Source organism: Cynocephalus volans, chromosome 2 (assembly GCF_027409185.1).
Source record: "Cynocephalus volans isolate mCynVol1 chromosome 2, mCynVol1.pri, whole genome shotgun sequence".
Classification (NCBI taxonomy): Eukaryota; Metazoa; Chordata; class Mammalia; order Dermoptera; family Cynocephalidae; genus Cynocephalus; species Cynocephalus volans.
Window position 1 is genome coordinate 42,192,571 of NC_084461.1, and position 20,694 is coordinate 42,213,264.

At 34.7% G+C, this 20,694-nt stretch overlaps 1 protein-coding gene across 2 annotated transcripts in view; it reads left to right on the plus strand.

Moving 5' to 3' along the window:
• Positions 1-15,495, plus strand: part of PARP8 (poly(ADP-ribose) polymerase family member 8) — a 161,076-nt gene extending 145,581 nt beyond the window's left edge. For both annotated transcript variants that reach the window (XM_063086452.1, XM_063086453.1), the window contains 7 exons: positions 175-287; positions 523-595; positions 1,936-2,005; positions 5,541-5,614; positions 6,747-6,816; positions 7,692-7,776; positions 15,393-15,495. In XM_063086452.1, the coding sequence (XP_062942522.1) occupies positions 175-287; positions 523-595; positions 1,936-2,005; positions 5,541-5,614; positions 6,747-6,816; positions 7,692-7,776; positions 15,393-15,495 (588 nt within the window). The remainder of the gene's footprint in view (positions 1-174; positions 288-522; positions 596-1,935; positions 2,006-5,540; positions 5,615-6,746; positions 6,817-7,691; positions 7,777-15,392) is intronic.
• The last annotated feature ends 5,199 nt before the right edge of the window (positions 15,496-20,694 follow it).

The window sequence follows — 20,694 nt, forward strand, 5'->3', positions numbered from 1 at the left end:
ATTTATGTGAGGTTTTTAAAAATATTTTATAAATCAGCCCGTTAATGTGATTAGTGTAAAATGACTGTAGTTTGAAAATGGATAATTCTTAAATCAGTCAGATTCGAAATTGTCATCAGCTTGATTATATGTTAAACTTGACATATTTTCATTTGTCATTATTTTAAATGACAGCAATTGAAGTTTATGCATACTCCACATCAATTCCTTCTTCTCAGCAGTCCACCAGCCAAAGAATCCAATTTTAGAGCTGCTAAAAAACTCTTTGGAAGCACCTTTGCATTTCAGTGAGTATGGCTTAATGATGATGGGGGTGTGCTCCACCCAGTCTTCCAGAATTGTGTGGGGAAGAAAATATTTTCTTTCAGTAGTTGACCATCAGCATTGAATAGTCAACTACATAAAATTTGACTTGGAAACCCAGAACTTTCAGAAGGCATCATGACTCATTATACTGTGACCACTTTAAAAGATCATTTTCTCTTTTTGCTCTTTCCTTCCCTTCCTTTTTTTTTTTTTTAGTGGCTCACACATTGAAAACTGGCACTCCATCCTGAGGAATGGTCTGGTTGTTGCTTCTAATACCCGACTACAGGTAAATTTTCTGAATGCCTTAACAAGACCTCATTATTCTTAAGTATTGAGGTTCAGTAAGCATTCTTGATGTTATGTTTTTACTTGCAAAAGAGGAAGTATGTGAGCTTTAAAACATCGTATGGAATTTCCAATAGGCATGAGTACATTTTTACAAAGTAACTGAAGCAAAATTGATCTATACACAATGATCCATATACAATATTGATCTATACACAATAAAAAGAAAAAGAAAGTTAAGTTACCTGTAAAAATATGGTAAAAATCTTTGAACTTAAGTAGAAGAAAATTATCGGGTGCAAAGTAAAACTATGCAGGCATTCTGTCTGTTAATACAACATACAGTTCCTGAGTACTGTGCCTTGGCGTGAATACTTTTAGAGAAGAAAATGTAGGAAAAAGCAAAGAAGAGACGGGATACCAAAGAGCCATCTGATACCTGCTTTTCATCTCCCAAGATGGCACTTGGAGTGGGCAGGATGTTGTGGGTGGAGTCCCGTCTTTATTCACACCCTTCATCTTGCACATTCTACTTCACTCATACAGCTGAGTTTTTCATCTGACAACCTAAGGACATCAGGAAATAAGATGCTCAACCCAGTCACTTGAGCTAGATCTCACAGTAAATACAAGACATTTGAGGTGGTACAATTAAATGTAAATGTTCATAAATGCACATTTATTGAATTAGTATTTAGTTCATACTAATAGGGTGTGAGGGCCCTAGAACACAGAGATAATAAGAAAGAAATTTAATTGTTCTGAGTAGTTTCTTAGACCAGTTGGTTTCAGGTAATAAAACTCCCTGTAACTTGTAAAATTCAGAGGAAAGTAAGAATGGGATGACAGATAGCGTTATATGAAGGTACTTCAAAAGTTCATGGAAAAGTAGAATTCAAAGATAATACGAATCTTTCCACAGACTTTTTGGAGTATCCTCATATAATGAAAATCTGAGCAGGGCACTGTTTATACACTAGTATGTGAATCCTAATCAAATGCCTTCCCATGTTTTTCAGTTTTGTTTTAAGAATTTTAGATTCATTAAAATGAAAGCCTAACCTAGGGTACTTTATAATGAGTGACTCTATCACGGGTAGGCTGGAAAACATTTATCAAGGAGTAAATTTTTCCTCTGGCTATCATTTTTCATATATCAACTCACTCTGAATTTTAAGCACAAGGATATTAGTACTATTTTTCAAATTAGACCTTGGAATAGGAACTCTGTCATTTTTCTAAGACTTAATGTTCCAACATGAAACTGATTGCCTTCTTTTGTAAAATATTAACATTTAAACCATGACTGACTTTTCTCTCTCTCACCCCTTCCCATTTTAGCTCCACGGTGCAATGTATGGAAGTGGAATCTATCTTAGTCCAATGTCAAGCATATCGTTTGGTTACTCAGGTAATCCTGTATTTCATTTTAACCTTCAACTTCATTAGATTTTTATTTTTTTATTGTCATATATTCTAGGCAAAGTTGTCTACCAAGTGACTGAAGCTTATCAGATATGTTTATGTTAAGTTCATTTGATAAATGTCAGAAGCAAAAGCAAAGCTCAAATATCATGAATTTATAATACTTCCCCTAGCATATAAGGTGGAATATATGTTTCGTCAATTCCAAAATTTTTTAAAATTTTTATTTTAATATTTCTACATTTATTTCTTCCATAAATACGTACTGAGAATATAGTATATGTAAAGCATTAGGTAGGGCACTGAGATGTTTACATGCATATTAACAGTAATTGTAATTCTATATTTTGCCAACTTCTTATCTTTGGATATTATCATGTAATCCAGAAAGAAGTTTTGAACATAATGGAAAAGTTAAAAATAGAAAAACACCCTCAAAATCATTCCACTTATTGACAACTGCTTGTTAATATTTTGGTGATTGTGGGAAAAAAAATATTCTGGAATAAATTCAAAGCATGTCCTGAAGGGAGCCTGGGAAGTTCAAAATGTGGAAAAAATGATCACCGGTTGTTTGTATTAGTTATCCTTGGGTGGTGGAATTTTTGATGATTTATTCCTTGTGTTTTTAAATTTCTGGAATATTTTACAAGATTAGTATGATTTGTATAACTTAGCCTATTCTGTTCAAATACAGTCAGCCCTCCATATCCACAATTCAACCAACTGCAGATCAAAACCCACAGCTACAGAGGGTCAACTGTACTATGTCAGGGACTTTAGCATCTGTAGATTTTGGTATCTGCGAGGTGTCCTGGAATAACTCCCCCATGGATACAGAAGGCCAATTGTATAAAGTAATTATGCTAACCATACAGACATTATAACTACATAGAATTTTAAAAGTAGCAAATGAAATTTTGTTCTCCTTTCCTACAACCTCAATGTTCAGTGTATTTTCCTTCACACATTTAAATACTTTTATATTCATATACCTGCCTATGTAGTTGGTTTTGTTTGAATGCTTGTGTGTGTGTGTGTGTGTGTGTGTGTGTGTGTGTGTGTGTGATTATAAGATCATATTACACAATTCCAGGAGATGTCATTCACATGGTGCATGATTGGTAAGTCTTAATATCCCAGGGTATAGAAAAGGATACTTAGGGAGGTCTAATAACTAAGTGACCATTAACCAGGCTTACCTGTCTAATTTATTTATCAAAGTTCATTCTCTTTATTACATAACTATAGCCGGTTGCTTCTCAGTGATGAGATGGTAAAATTAGAACACTTAAAACTAGATTTATAATTAGAAATAATAAAAGAAAACAGAAACAATGATTAAAATACAAGAAAACACTGATGGAAAGAAAACTTTAAAAAATTAAAAGGTTGCAAGGTAACAAAATAAGGAAAACTAGAATAAAAAACATATATAATGAAAAATTAAAAGACAGTCTTAGCACAGGTAATTATTCAAGTAGCTATTGCTGTGTAACAAACCACCCTAAGCTTAGGGCAAAACAACTTTATTATGCTCATACATTCTTTGGGTCGGGAATCTGGGCTACCACCTGGCCAGGTGATTCTTTGCCCCTTCAGTGGCCACTGCAGGGTACTCAGTTGTGGATGGGCTGCACTGGCAGGTCTGAGAGAACTTCACTCACAAGGCAGGTACCTTGGCAGGAATGAGCTGGAACTGTCACCCCAAGCTCCTGTGTGTGGCCTATCCAATGTGGTAAACTCAGGGTAGTTGGATTTTTTTACCTAAACTTTTCCAGAGTGTGGTAAGAGCATCTGATGGGCTTTGTATAATTTTTTCTGACCCAGGAGAATCATGGTGTCACTTCCCACAATACCCTGCTGGTCAAAGCAGTCACAAGCCCTTTTACATTCAAGAGTTGGGGAATTAGACTCCATCTCCTGATGAAAGTGTAGCAAGAGCCTCATTGTAGCAGAACATATGGGTTGAGAAGTATTGTTTCAGTGATCTTTGAATATACAATATGCCAAATAACACTAAGAAAATAAATACTCGACAGTATTAGATAGTAGAGAGATAAGAAATGGAATAACCTTGTTCAAAGGAAAAAACAATTAAAATCAGATCTCTAAAATCTTATTAAAAGCGAAAGAAATAAAAAACTAAAAAAAGCTTAAATAACTAAGTACATCCTCAGCATAGATAAGAAAAAATACAACAGACCATTAATTACTGTTGATTTTCTGCTTCTTATACTGGTGTGCAGACTCCTTAGGGGGGTTGTTGAAAAGATTGACGGGAAGCACAAACTGTGTGAGTGGACGTAAAATTTTGTCTTTGTGCATGTGCACTTGTCTGATCTGGGGAGCAGGCCCATAGACTTTATCAAATTCTGAAGGGCTCTTGATCGGAAAAAAATGTAAGAATCACTGCAGTAAGATGAAGTAGGTCTGTAGTTGGTTTGAGGACTGGAAGCCTAAGGGTTAGAAAAATGACCAGCCGCTCTGCATACAGTACCTTTTCTCTCCTGTTTTTGCCTTTCTTCATGTCTGAAATCCTAGGCCTGCTTCTCAACCTGACCCTACCCACCCCTGCACCTTTTAGGGAATGCCTGACTTGGAAAGCATTAAATAAACATACTTTGCAAATTGGTAAACAGGTTTTGCTCCTTCTCATTAAGCCATTTATTGTAACAACAAAAATCACCACGTATCTTGTGGGGTGATTGTAGATGAGCACTTTCTGATAAAGTATGGGTAAATACCTGCCTATTCTTAAACAGATATATATTGAATTCCGTTTTTTCAAAATGTTTCACATTTTGAAATCATAGCATTTACAGGGTAAGATAAAAGTGGATTTGAGAAACAAAAGACTTACATAATTTTTCTTTTTTTTTTTTTTTTTTTTTTTTGTCATTTTTTCGTGACCGGCACTCAGCCAGTGAGTGCACGGGTCATTCCTATATAGGATCCAAACCCGCAGCGGGAGCGGCGCCGCGCTCCCAGCGCAGCACTCTACCGAGTGCGCCACGGGCTCGGCCCTACATAATTTTTCTTAATTAGAAGAAGTGGTAAATTCTACACAGAATTGAGTATACATCAACAATTCACAGTTAAGTTGCAGTTCAAGTAGATTTTCCTAACATTATTCATATTTCCCATCCCTATTTTCTCCTTCTACTAACCATATGGTAAGAAGGAAAGTTAGGTTCTAAAAGCCTTTTAAAACCAAGTTTTAGGAGTTTTCTAACTATATTAATTGTATGCAAAAAAACTTCCTGTCCCTACTTTCAGTGAAAATAAAAACCTGACATTTCTACTTCCTAACTCACCCAGGACTTCCAAAACCAACTGACCCTTCTACCCTAGAGGCCGAGGGCACAGCATCTGCTTTTTTGAGAGCCCTTTGTGATCATCTCTGTCCTGATGACATCAAAACCTTTGCCTAGAGTGGAACTTTACACCATAGATGGATTGTACTTTGAGCTGCATTGTACAGCTTTGTCCCTAAATTATTATTTCGCTGATGTTTTCAGGGATGAACAAGAAGCAGAAGGTGTCAGCCAAGGATGAGCCAGCTTCAAGCAGTAAAAGCAGCAATGCATCCCAGGTGTGGTAGCAACTGCGCGACTGCATGTGATAAGCCCACTGCAGCCTCACAGCAAGACTTTGATAAATACTCAGCTTTTTAAGTGTGCACAATTAATTTAAGTGGTCATTGCTCATAAAGGAATAAAATTGACCCTAATATGTAATAACTGAATTGCCTCTATTACAATAATTATTCAACAGATATGTATTGGTTTTCCACTATCATAGCAGAGACTCTCCCAGGCTTTGGGGCACAGTGATGACCAAAAATAGACAAATATTGCAGTCCTCTGGTAGCCTGCATTCTGTTGAGGGGATACAAATAAATTAAATGTCTGTTTAGACAGATAGAATGCTAGATGGTGGTAAATATTATGGAGAAAAATAAATCAGAGAAAAAGGTGTTGGATGCTAAAAGGTGGGAGAGGCAACGGGGTGAATGTCAAATGGAATGGTCCGGACGGGAAGCTCAGAGAAGGTGACGGGAGTAAAACCTGTACATGGTGAGCGCACGAGCTGTGTGGCTTTCTGGGAGAAAGAACATTCCGGGTGGAGAGAAAAGTGCAATTTCTGTATTTTTTCCAGAGAAAACACGTATATTCTAGGTATATTAAAACACCATCTGATGAAGAAATTGACTTTAAGTTTTTTAAAAAGTGTAACTAATCTAATATCTAAAACCAAAAACACCCCAGATTTTCTATGTGAGATGTTTATGAAAGCACTGTGGTTTAGCAAATGATGCCATAAAAACAGGTTGGTTTTGGGTAGTCAGATGATTTGGAATCATTGACTTTAATGTTTGAAACAATCATGCAAATTTAATTTTGTTTACCTTGAAATAAAAATGCCAGACTTCCAGTAAAAACAAATTTGAATTCTAATTCTATGTTGTGAGACTACTGAACTCCAATTTAGCATTTCTTTAGTTCACTCATCTTGAGAGTAATTTAATAATGATTATGTACATAAATTAAATGATAAAACAAAAATAGCTTGATTTTAAGAGAGTGCAAGGGTATTGATGCTAGTCTAGATAGGCTTTTTATTTTCCGGAGCCATCTTAGTGGCTATTGTTTTTTAATGAGGAGCAATCTTTTGACTACAGTGCCCCATTTTCACTGTAATTTTTAAATTCTTTTGGAATTTAGTCACAGAAGAAAGGACAGCAGTCCCAGTTCCTGCAAAGCCGTAACTTAAAATGCATAGCCTTATGTGAAGGTAAGTTGAAAATTTTACAAACTTCATAGTGTTAGTCTCCTGTGTTATCTGTATTTAAGAATTCAAGTATATTTACAGCATGCTTGTGATGGAACAGTGAAAGCATTATTCCTTATGACTGTCTCGTAGGGCACAAATGGAAAATGGGTACAGTAGAGATCATAGAGGTTAAAACCAAATTGCAAAATTGGCAAGAATTCAGACAGTGCTATATTTTATTCATGGCAGATATTTCAGAATGGTAATTTCATCTTTCTGATCAAGTAATGCTGTCTCTTTTGTTAATGTGCTTACCTTCCTCTTTAAGTTAGTATTTGAATATGTAATACCATGAAAAACTTGAAAGATGAACCAAGCACTGAAAAGAGGTCTTTCTGTTCCTACACTGAAGTTATTCTTCTATTCCCAACTTAGGTCACAAAAATTGATAATTGATTTGCAAGATCATATTCTTTTCTTTGTTCTTGCTTTAAACTTTGACTTTGGCAAAAGTTCACTTTTTTATTTTTGTGTTAGGAATTTCAGTAGCCACTGTCAACTGTCTTTTAAGTTTTCAACACTTGGTTGTGATTTCGGACACTAAGTTGCTGTCTACATAGTTCTCAAGTCAGGACCTGTTTGCTTTTTATAATACTTAAATGATTTCCTTCCTATTGTTACACCAGTCATTCACATCCTAAAATTATAATTATTACATGGTCTTTCATTGTTTTTATTTTCATTTCTTGGTAGCTAATAAGGTTAAACATTTTTATATGTACATCTGTGCATGTATTTTTGCTTTCAGATTTCGAAGAGAAGGGATATGGTGACTTGGAAGGGACTAGGATTCCTTTAGAATCAAATAGTTCTTTAATTTTATCTTCCACTTACAGTGATCACCTCACCTGACCTGCACAAACATGGAGAGATATGGGTTGTCCCAAATACTGATCATGTCTGCACACGATTCTTTTTTGTGTAAGTGTATATGCTCAAATTTGTATGTTACTGTCTTCTCCACAAATTAGATAGTAGTGACTGCATTATTATTTGGTCACTGTAGCTGCCAAAATATGACAAGCAGGTAATTGAATTTATCGTCTATTTAATGTTTTTGTTCTATTTTCAATAAGCAATAAACAAACTGAAGATTAAATGCTGTTAACTTAGAAAAACAGCTGTTAAGTTAAAATTGAAGAAAAACATTCTGTCTCTTTAAAATTGTGTGTGTGTATATATACATGTGTGTATGTGTATATATACTTTATTAATAGATTTTAAAAGTTTTAGATCTGGGAATGCAGAATACAGTAATGAAAAGGTTAATCTGCATTTCATAAAATATGAGCTGGTAATGCAGTGTGTCTTGATGTGCTTTTTTGGGGGGGGCACTGTATCATAAGAGCTGCATTAAAATATAAAAGCATTATTTTTAATTCCTAAATACTGGGTGCAGTAGATTCTGATTTTCACTCATCCTTGACTCCCAACCCCCTCTCATGCCTCTTCTCCCCTCAGCCATGATCCTGTCACAGAAAGGATTTCAGAGAAGAGCTGAGTATATCTGTTTTGTATTTTACGTAGCTTTCCAAAAAGAAGCTGAAAAAATGAGCTGGCTTGTTTTATAAGCCATGTCAAAATGACTGCGTCAAGATTGCTTCAATATACCATCTATCTACATTACCATATGCATTCAGCACTTGATCTATAGCTTATTGATAGTCTTTGCACAATGAAACTTTTATGAGCTGCCTGGTATTCTTTTGGATGGTATGAGGACTGTGACTTTCTTATGATATGTATTTACTGGCTGTAGATTTCTTTCTTAACAGTGAGGAAGCGGTGAGTATAGTGGAAAGAGCCCCGCTTCTGATCAGACAGTTTGAATCCTGGCTCAATAGTAATGAGTAGGTGACATTTGCCAAGTTACATAAGCTTTCTAAGCTTCATCAGTAAAATGAGAATAATATACCTGCCTGTTTCAGTCAGAATCCCAACAAAAAACAGATGGTCCATGAAAAATATGGTACTTTTTATCATCCACAATTTAGATTATTTACAAAGGTATGGTTTTAGGGGAAACACAGGTGTAGTGTAGTAACCTCGATCTAGTAGCACCAGAGCTGTTAGACGTACCGAGGTCCAAAAGGACAAAGAGAGGAAGCAGTACTGCTGGGAATCCCCATTGGCCAAACCCTTCCAGAAGCTAAGGGTGATAGAGCATACTGAGGAGTCCATCAGGCCAGCCTCCTGGGGCAGAATGAAGGCAGAGAAGACTCCCAGGGGATCCGGAGGCTCCTAGGGAAACCATCTATACCTTTTAAGGTTGTTATGAAAATTAATTTAGCACAATGCAGGTCACCTCTGAAAGGCTTATTAAATATTTTTTGCCTCTTCTTTCCTGTCTATATTGATTGGTATCCACTGTTAAAAGCTCAGCTTCTAATCACAAAGTTCATTGAGTGATCTTGAGATTTTGACAGAAAAGTAACTCCGGATTCCTTTCCTTTGCCTGTCATCTAGTCAGTTAATCTACTTTTGTGTCTTGCTAAAATTAAAATTTAATGAGCTAAATTAGCAACCTTACATATTTAAGGGGACCGTACCATGTCTAGTATTATTTCTTTTGAAATTTTAGATAAATTATACATAAAACATACCTGTAGGGATATATGTGGGGGGTCAGGGGGTGTTTACTGGAGAGAATATTTCATAAGAAGAAAAAATTGAGACAAGACCATAGGAAGAAAAGAGAAGAAAACACTTTCAGTACACTCAGATACTTTCCAAATAATACAAAGGAAAAAAATTATATTAAGATGATAATTTTCATTGCTTTATAAACACAAATGAGATTTCATCCTTTTTCTGTGCACTCTCAAGAGAGAAAAGACTCATTAAGGAAATTCGATAAAATTCAAAACACATCAAAGAGAGAATCCATTCACTAATTAATGTACATGCTAATTACAACCATCAGTTTCTTTATTTATAAAAGATATGATCACAGAGTTCTACAGTGGTGTGCCTCCCTAGTGAGTGGTAACATCTAAAAAAAGACTAAGTTGAGGAGAAGGAAGTGAGTTATCATACAGAAACTCAATTTCTGTTCTTTTTAAATTTTTATTTATTTATTTATTTTACATTATGTGATCCCTGATGCTAGAAGCTTTGCGTGATGACTGAGATATACATTAATGTGATTTCCTTTTTCGTCTATTATTTGGTGAAAATATTAAAAATTAAAGTAACTTCCATGCTAATCTGATTCCTGGAGTTGAGATAATAAAACAGTCATTTAGTATTCTAATCACATTTTTCCCAAGAAGTAAACAACACAGAAATAGAGAAGAAAAGGGAAATTTTAGGGAACAGACTGATGAATCAGAAGAAATTGAAAGTGAGATTTAAAGGAAGATAGATAGCACTTAGGAAAAAAGTAAGAAGATGGAAAAAAGGTTGGAAAATTCCAAAATAAATAAACTTAATTAAATATAAATATTCCAGGCAAAATGTAAAAACTCAGATATTATGAACAGAATCCAGCCAATTTCTAGTATATAGAAATTGTTAGTGAAGCCCAGTTGTATTACTAACCACATGTGTACAAGGACAGTAACATCCATATGTAGAAATCAGGAAGCTGTTTTCAAAAGGGCCAGAAGATGAGAAAGTAGGAATGAATGAAATGCCCACATTACAATTGCTTGTTTGATGAATATTTGCCCTTGAGCAGCCTGCTAGTACCTTAAAATCAATATGTACAACGTGGAACCCAGTATTTCATTCCCCTTACCAGCTTCTCAGCTTCTCCGATCCGTGCAGTAATTTTATATTTCGAAGAGACCTGAAGCCAGCACTGTAGCTTCCCATGTATTTTTCCCTGCTCGGCACATTCAGCAGTTTCCAAGTTTCTTTTCTCTATTTCCTCACATCAGTACCTTTATTTTTATGTATATGTCATTCTTTCTCTCAGAATACATCAAAAGGTTCCTAGTTGTTTTCCTTGCTTCTAATTTCTTTATCACTCTCAGCCTCTTTTGTACAATGCCAGGTTTATTAAAGACTGCCATCATTACACTAGTGATACCTGTTCAATATTCAGAAATTGGAGATAAGTCGAAAAAGGAGAAAATTGCCCATGTTCTCCCCACTTAGAGTTAACTATGCTTAATTTTTTGGTGTAGAGCCTACTTTTCTATGCATGTAAAAATTGAAAATCATACTCTTTATACCACATTAATTTTCCTAAAGTGGTGTTTTTATTATTCATTGCTCATATGGGCTGATAGGTAATACATAAAAATGTGGCATTCTGCAACATAGAGCCCATTCTACCTTACTTCAGTTACCTGTGCAAAGCACTGATTAAATGACATTATTATCCAAGCTGTTTCTTGAAAACAACTTGAAGTTGTTTTTCCACTATTGTGCCTTTGTTCAGTCAGTCCAAATGGCAGGCGTCACTAGCTAGGCCTTTAGCCTAGTTTTCAAGGCAAACTCAGACGTGGTCTTTTCCATGGCACCTTCTCTGACCTCACAGTCAGAAGTGGTATCTGTCTTTACTTTGAATTTTGCTCACCCTGTATTTGGACCTCTCATGCTGCCTCATTCTATAGTTATTTGAATAACTATTTTCTTCCCCAGTCTGTGTATGGGAATCTCACATAACGGCTTGTGTGGAAGTACTTAAAGCACATTGAATGAAAGCAGTAACAAAAGAATGAATGTTCTAACTCAGTGAAGAGATTGTACATGGACTATGAAGTAGACAAGGTACTTACAGCATCAGATTTCTTATAGGAACTTTGGACAAGTGTTGGATATCATTCAATTTACAGTGAATTTCTCTTCTCTGTTGCTGATAAAAAAAACAGTGCTACAGTTTCTGGTTCCAGATTTAGGGGATATAGAAACAAATTTACATGTGTTAATCTTAAAACGCTCATAAAAGATGCTCTGTGAGTTTGAGATTAAAGGTTGTCAATACCTTCAAACGTTTTTATCCATGAAATTTCCTAACATACCTAAGAGATTTCAAATACATTACTACCATCAGCGATTTATATAAGGGTACTTCAAAAAGTTTGTGGAAAAGTTGAACTAAAAAAATAGTACAAATCTTTCCACGAACTTTTTAAAGTACCCTCGTCTATATTAACCTTCCCATTTGCCCAAATCAAATAGTAGCTTGTTTCTCCTTTATTATTATATATGCTTCATGTATATGTTTAAGACACCTGAATGCCTTTGCCAGTTTTGTCCTTCAACCCACAACTGTTGTGCTGCCTTGTGGGCTTCACAGACAATGAAAGAAATATGCATTTTCAGGCTGAGCCCGTGGCGCACTCGGGAGAGTGCAGCGCTGGGAGCGCGGCGACGCTCCGCCGCGGGTTCGGATCCTATATAGGAATGGCCGGTGCACTCAGTGGCTGAGTGCCAGTCACGAAAAAGACAAAAAAAAAAAAAAAAAAAAAAAAGAAATATGCATTTTCTTTGATACTTTTAAACTCCGTCCGTCTGCCTGTCTTTGGTTCTCGTTCTTGCTTTTGCTCTCAGTTTTGCTCTCTCCCCTCTCCTGTGTTCTTTCTGTCTTAAATTATTGTAGTTTATCCAAAGAATAGAAGTCTCATCTCTTCTCCATTAACTTCTAACGCTTTTTAAGTGTCAGTGAACATGTAATATTTGGGGAAGACACATCTTTCCATTTGACTGAAAATAGAGTGAGGGGAGGACATGAGTGGAGAGAAAGTTTGAGTTTGGATTCCGCAGGAGCTGATATTGTCAGTGACATTGGATTTTGTTCTCTAAGTGAGGTGGACGCTGTTTTTTCTATCACTTTAGCAAGGTAGATAACAGGAAGGAAGGTGGGGATACGTGTAGAGACAGAGATAAAATATAATGTTGTTACAATAGTCTAAGTCAGTTTTTCTTGCACAAAAAGAAATGTGTTTGACATTATGACTCAGGAAAAAAACCAGTGCTTTCTGTCATAGTGAAGTCAATGTTCTCTGTTCTGTTCTACTGTACTCTAATGTCATTAAAAATGCTAGTCTGGACAAGCTAAATTAATTCCAAAACCCACTAGTTATACACAGCCTACAACTTGAAGACCACTCTTTTAGGTAAATGATAATGGAGATGTAAACAAAGGTAGTGGAATTGGGTAGAGAGAAGACTTAAGAAAATGGAAGCCAGATAACTTGGTGAATAATTGAATTTAGGCACAGAGAGGAGTCAACAATGAAGCTTTTGTGCTGTTGGATAATGGTACATCAAATTGAAGTATGGATAGTCTAGAAAGGAGCAGTCCTAGGGTCAAAAAATTAAGTTGTGTTTCGAATATACTACATTTGTGATGTCTCTGGGAAAGTTATAGTTAAGGAAGGATGTAAGGACTGGAGGTATAGTTTTAGGAATCAGCATGTGGGTGAAAGCTAAAACTTGGTAAAGGCTAAAATAATTGAGTTTTGCATATCATGAGAAGAGAGAAAACTGAGGCATGAATCATTGAAGTGGGATGCCAGGGAAGAGGACAGAATGAAAGAGACTGAGACTTAATCATCAAAGGGCTAACCAGGGAATGAAGAAATAATACAGCTTCAAGAAAAAGAACAGTGAACTATATCACATACTGCAGACAAAGGAGATAAAGTCTCCTGAATTTATCAATGAGGAGGCATGGACAACCTTTATCAGTACTTTTCAGTAGAGTAGTAGGGTCAGAAGAAAAATCGCAGTGAGTTGAGGCAAAAATGGGAAGTCACAATGTAGTGTAGACAAATCTTATTCAAAGGCCAACTTTAAATTGAAGAGGATAGAGATGGTAGTATGTAGACATGTTATCAATTAAGCCAAACATATCTTATTCAGCATTGTGTTCAAACTACATAGGAGGTAGTAGGTGTGTTGAATGTACCAAAAATGTAATAGAGATAGAACAGACATAAATTGGGAAAGGCAAGGTTACATGTGGACTGGTTTCTGAAATTGGAAAGTCATAAAGTACTAGAACAGTTCTAAGCCCTGCCACTCCCCCACTTCACTCCTAGATTGTGCTTTTTTATGTGTCTGCTCCGTTCTCTTTTTGTCAGTCTCTTATTTTTTATAATGTTAATCCTAGAAGGAGCAGGTCTGACTGTCTTTGTGAAAAACTATTATCTCCCTGGGGTTGCATCTTCAAGCCAGGTTCTCCCCCCACCCTCTACTTAGAAATGCAGATGGCTCAGCTTTTGTGGCAGGACTTATATAAACACCAGGCTAAGATATTTTACTTGCCCAGTAAGATATACCTTTACACAATTTGCCACAAGCACCTGGTTAGATTTGAACAATTCTGAACATGTTTGACTTAGCATGTTTTGTAGTTCTTAGAGCACTTACTGTTTGATCTCTTGAGAAAATATTTGTAATTGGCCTGTGTACCACGCTTCCCATTCTTTTTCTTACAGTACTGTTTCACCATGGGGTTCCACTTACCTATATACATGTGCATTGAGATTAGCCAAGTATAACTAAAAGAGCAACCTTGTAAGATAAGAATTGGCCAAGTTGACAGGCGACTTTGGATCATTTAGTTAGGAGTTTAGACTTGGTACAAAGGCAATTATCACTTAGTGTTTAAGCAATGGATTATGTAAGGAGCTAAGTTCTTATTGCTATATGTCATCTGTTTCATTTTCCTATATTGTGCTATTTCAGGAAAAGACAGTGGCTTGCATTAATCTTTGAGACACAGTGCTTACACCCCTGGTTATCTGTTTTGAAGTAATTACCACTTCTCTAAAGCCTCTGTCTTGAAGCCATTTTTTATGAAGTAAAATTAATTCATCGCATATTCCACTCTGAATATTATCATGAAAGTTTGAAAATTCATTCTTGGGAAATTCTTATTGCTCAAGTAAGTTTATTTGAGGAAATGAATTATCATCTAAAATGCAATTATTTCTTTATAACGAACTTTAGTAATTGCTGTCCTTTAATATTATATTTTCACTTCTACTGCTAAGCTAAACTTAGCAGGCTTGTATTGTTATGTGAAGTACCAGCACAAATAAGACTATGTTACAGTCAGACTTAATGGGGCAACCGGTGATAAGAAAAAAGTGCAGCACTGATTATAGCCGAATAATAATTAGAAGGCAGCCATGGCAAAGAAGCAGTGGTAGAAAGCGAAGTGAATGTCAGCAATCAGAAAATAGATAAACGATTGAAGTCGCAGTGGAGTTAAGAAGTCCAGAACCTAAGGATCATAAGGTTGAAGCTGGTATATTCTTTTGCAGTAGGCTTCATAGCAACTGTTGTGGAAATGCTTGCAATGCTGGGGTGCTTCCCACATCTCCGGCAATACTTCAGTGGGGATAAACAAAATAAATTAAAGTGGAAGGAAGGGGCAAATTAAGCCATGAAGTAGAATAATGGGCCATTCTCTGTATAGTAATGAGAACACATTATTAAATACAAGTGAAAAATAACTATCCTTTGTTTTTGATTCCCATGGGTTATATTTTAGCTATCAAATAGCATTTCTAAACCATTTCAAACATTGTCATCTTTTTGAGTGTTTTTTAATGTTTCTGTGTTTTGTATTTTAGCTATGAAGATGGCCAAGTGGGAGATGCAAATATTAACACACAAGAAGGAGGCATTCACAAAGAGATCCTCCGAGTAATTGGTAATCAAACTGCTACTGGTTAAAGGACCACCATTTAATTAACACAATTTGAAGCCTTCCTCGGGTTCAAAGCTGGATTTTGAACTGAAGAAGATGATAAAATAATTTATTGTTATTATAAACAAAATTAACCCTTTGAATACTGATTTTTTTTCCCTAGTATTTCTAAGTATCTTATTAAAATACCTAAAATGGTATAAAATTTATCAATTGTAGGGTTATGGAATCTAGTAATAAAATTACAACAGCACTTAAACTGAAGTTTGGGTTGCTCACACAATAAACAAATTGAAAAAACAGTTTTGTGCTGATATTTTTATACTAAACTCTTTGATTGGACATTTGGTATTATATACCGACATTTTAGGTTTCCAAAATAGAATTGAGAACATTTTATAATGGCATCTAAATCTGTCAGATACTTTGCAATAAGTATAATGCTTGCACATTCTGATGTGCTATATAATTAGTGGTATGAACATCTGAATGTTTTAGGAAGGATGTTCCCTATTCTCCTATTTTTTCCTTCTACAAAAACAATTAGGTCTTAGCAGTTCTTTGCCCAGAAGTATGTAATATACATATTACAGATTTATGGATCAAATTTGTGGTTGTGTATATATGTGTGTATATTCACACATGTATTTTGATAGAGATGGTGCAGGGCCCCAATTCTATCATTCAGTGACAGAAAGATAGTATTCAGTAAGCAGTAAATCTGGACATAAACCAAGATATGAGCCAAATTTACCACCACTCATTCACTGAAAATATCTGTATACAAACCTTCTATTTGTTTAAAGAAATGTCCTGTTGGTTAAAATTCATCTCTTTTAAAATGTTATCTAAAAGTCATAATTTGGGGAACATAGATGCCCCTTGGTACACTGAATCATCATTCAATTGAACGTATGTTTAAAGAAAGGCCTCAGAACTTAAAGAAGCAGTATATTTTTTTTATTTCCTACAGTGGAACATTTAAAAAATTTATTTATACCACACCAGCATTTTTATATTTGTTCATCTAATACCTCTGTTTATTTTTTTCATATTGAGAAAGAAGACAAACTTTGAAGCTTCTTTTATATTAAAAGACCACAAACACATTTATAGAGAACGATATACACCAGCTTTCATCATTTCCCTTTTAAGAGTTATGTGCTCATCAAAATCATTTCTATTTTTTTGAGTCCTAGAGTTCTTATAATTTCAAGTTTTAATTGATAGTGTTTATTTTCCTATGTGATGTCTTTGGAATAAGGCCATTCATAAAAACAGTTTAATTAGTGAGTCTGCCATTCTATTCAAACCCTGAATCAAGGCTCATATCTGATTTTAATTTCTGTCGAAAGAAAAAATAAAAATGTATAGTCATTTGCAAGTCTAATGCAATAACTTCTGTGTTTATTTCCTTTGTCTGGCATAAAAGGTGAGAAAAGGGTCATACACATAGTTAAGGGTTGCAGTTTAAGAAGTATTTACTAATTGTTTCTCTTATATTGTAAATAATTGATACGCCACTTATTTCTGGAAAAATAGGTTTGAAGTGGTTGGTATATTAATCATTTAAATGTATCTACTTAAAACATTGATCTGTTTTGACTTGTGCCTCTGAACTCAGGGCCACACTGAGGGATAATATTAGCATGGTAGGTCCAAGATATAATGTCCTATTTAGTGTTCTGTGACCACTTATTTGAAGACTTTGTGTGGGACAAGAGGACTACTTGCTTCTTTCTGCCAAGACTCCCCAAGTCTCCCAAATCACTTTCACTATGTTTTAAACGCATTTTTATGCAACAAAACTATTATTTTAAGTTAATTTTGTGGGATATTCTATACACGACATAAATATAAAGATGAAATACCAGGATTTGGGAATGAGGGAGTCTTATGGCCTCACATGTTTGTCCACTAGGACCACTGAGGCACCTGGAAAAACTCTGTAGAGTGCCTTCAAACATAATTTAAAAGCCACTGACCTAATCCATTATGGCTTTGCTTAACAGTTGAGTGATCTGTAAGAAATATAGTATTAGAATCTGAACTGGAGGAGTAATTTATAGGACTCGAGGGAGGCTGATTAGAGGAGGGTAAACTGGCATAATAAAAACGTTTATTGCCGACTTAAGAATAAAAGTAGATTCACTATCTGTGGAAGGAAAGTAGTTGATAGTTGAATCAACTACTAAATATAACAGAGCAATAGGCATCTTTTATGTTAACAAAATAAGATGTCTTCTAATGATAATTAATCGAGTTGTATTACAGTGCAGAATGACAGACTTTGTTTTGAAAAATTATCAGAACCTTTGTAAGCAAATATTTTAAGGAGAGCCAGTCTTTTATTGAACTTTGAAGTATACGGATGAAGATGCTTATCTTTATGTCTAAAGATCTACTCAATTAATACCATTAATAAATAAATATCATGCTTCCAAAATCCAAGTGGGTCCTTAAAATTCAGAGATTTAAGCACTGTTGTCATGCCTTGATTCAGTCACCCATTACAATATTATCTGTTGACTTATTTGATGATTCCAAACATTTGATGTTGTATTGTATATTTATAATCATTTGAAATCTGTTCACTGATGTTTTGTAATAGTTATATTGTGCAGCCGTTGCTACTAGATATTAACCCACTGAGCAAAGGCAATCATTTATTTTCACTCTTGAAGGGAAGAAGATACTTATATGAGTTCTGCTTTTTTCTGCATCATTGCATTTGTAAACGTTTCATTACAAATAATGTCTTCTTTTACTGTGTAAAAAAAGGGAAGAAAATCATAGAACATTTAAGAAGGGAAAGAAGTAATATACAAATAATCTAGTGTTATAGAATGCATTATAGTATGGTGTTTTTGGTGCCTTCGAGTGCACCATGTTGAAATGAATTCTAGATTTGTTGTTCAGTAAATCTCATACAAATGTTGGATTTGAAAGTGGTTTTTCAATTTAAAATTTAAGAGTGTCACATCCTTAAAGTTACTGTCAAATACTATGTAGTATAAGAAACCACCCAAACTATTTTTCTGAATGTTTCTCATTGAAAAACTTAGAGCTTAGAGAAGAAATTCCTCAATTTTCTCTCCTTTACTAAAAGAAAGAAAACCATTAATAAGCAAGTCTATAAATCTTTAAATTAATATCACTGAAAGAGTTTTAGCAGTACTTTGTATAATAAAAATATTTTGAAAACCATTAACTTGACTGAAGGCATGGGGTTTCAGAAAGCGTTAAGAAGAAACTCAGTCATCCTTGATAAAGAGTCTGGATGACTTCATCAGATAGTAATTTAATATGTCATGAAGGGCCACTCAACCGTGGACTATGTACCATCTAAATAAATATGGATTTTTTTATGGTGGCACTTGAAGCACATTTTAAAAACACGATGTTCTATTGTCCCACTAAATTCTTCATTGTAACTACCTCAAGACAAGTGATAGACTGTTTGTTAAGGTACATTGGGTTTCCAGTGTAAGGAACAAATTTTACAAATAGAAGTCATCTAATAATTCAACAGTTAAGACCGTGCTGGACATAGATATTGGGTTGCTTCTAGACAATGTAGTAACATGGATATTTTAGTCAATGGGGATGAATGACATAGTGAACACCCAGTGAGTTATTTGAAAGGGTTTCAAGTTGCCAAATCTGAAATTAGTTCCTCTTGAGACTGATTTTCTTCATGGGACAAGCCACATATAATTGCCCATCCAAAAGAGTTAAAGGATTAAAAACACTCAACTGCTGTGCCAGAATGGCAGACTGAATTTTCAAGTATTTTGGCATATAATGCCTTCTAAATTTTTGTCAGATTATATATAGATTTGATGTATATTATTACCCGGTCAATTTTTCTTGGGGATTTTATACACACTGTGAAATATTAGGGTAAGTTTTTGTAGGTCAAAGAATTTCAAGTAGTTTTTAGACAAAACATATTCATGAGTGTGAAAAAGCTGTGTTGAAGAATAGATTACATTACACATTTACCAGCAAGTCAGTAAAAGATAGTGCTTCTTTACATAGTCAACATAATTTAATGTTCTAAAAATAATTTCTTCAATTTGCCCAATATTTAATGTATCATTTGAGATTTAAAAAAATACAGCCACTCCTTTATGTAAACATTAAGATATGCCTCTGTTTCTTTAACTATACAGCCTTCTTTACAGTAAATATCTTGATTTTTGTGCACATAATAGTATTGCAACCTGCTATTTAGCCTTTGGTGCCTTAGAGTTACTATAAATATTTAACAATATGTACATAATGTAAATACTTCCAAGAGATCGCTAAGGCCAAATATTTTCTCTATTCACTTTTTATTGCACTTGCTTTCTATTGCTACTTAAGCCTCTTTTATCCAGCTTTGTAATAGTTCTAACATTATAGCCAATGTAAATGTTTACTTTCAATAAATCTTGAATTTGTTCAACAAGTACGGTATATGTGGGCACTATTTTGAAACTGGGTTAGGCCTTAGATACTCCTCTTGATGAATCTTGCTTCTGGGGACTACATATTTGAAGATCTCAACAAACTCTAAAAATAATGTTACCCTTTTCACTCCTAAAACACATTAAAATAAGAGGAAAAAAGAAAAATGCTCTTGCCAGTATTTCCTATATAGTCACAATAGATTTAATTGGTCATGTGAGTGCCATTTTAATTTTAAATTCTATCAAGTATAGGATTGAAACAAAAGCTTTTTTTATATTTTGTATTTATGCTCTATTTATAAAGTCTGGGCATAATATCAAAAGGAGCATTTCAGATGAACTGCCCTGAATTCTCTAAGCATTTCTGACCTAATAAGTAACTGGAAAATGATTTTTAAACACTATTTTTTTATAAAATGCATCTCTTGAACTGAATAAGACATCAGTCTATAAATGAATATGGTTCTAGGCTAAACACATTAATAGTAAATATGATGAGCTAAGTTTATGTTCTCATAATAAATAAAATAATTTTTTACTCATAAATATACACATGGTACTTCAAAAAGTTCAAGGGAAGATTCATAATATCTTTTAACTCTATTTTTTTATGAACTTTTTGAAGTACCCCTGTATAGCTGAGAAATTTTAGGCAGCAAACTTCCATGTGTTAGACTTGATTTCAATTACTCTAGAAATACTTGTTAAGAGTCTAGTGTGCACCTTGACAGTCAGGGTAAGGACGAGAGTATTAGAGATTTCGTGTTGCCC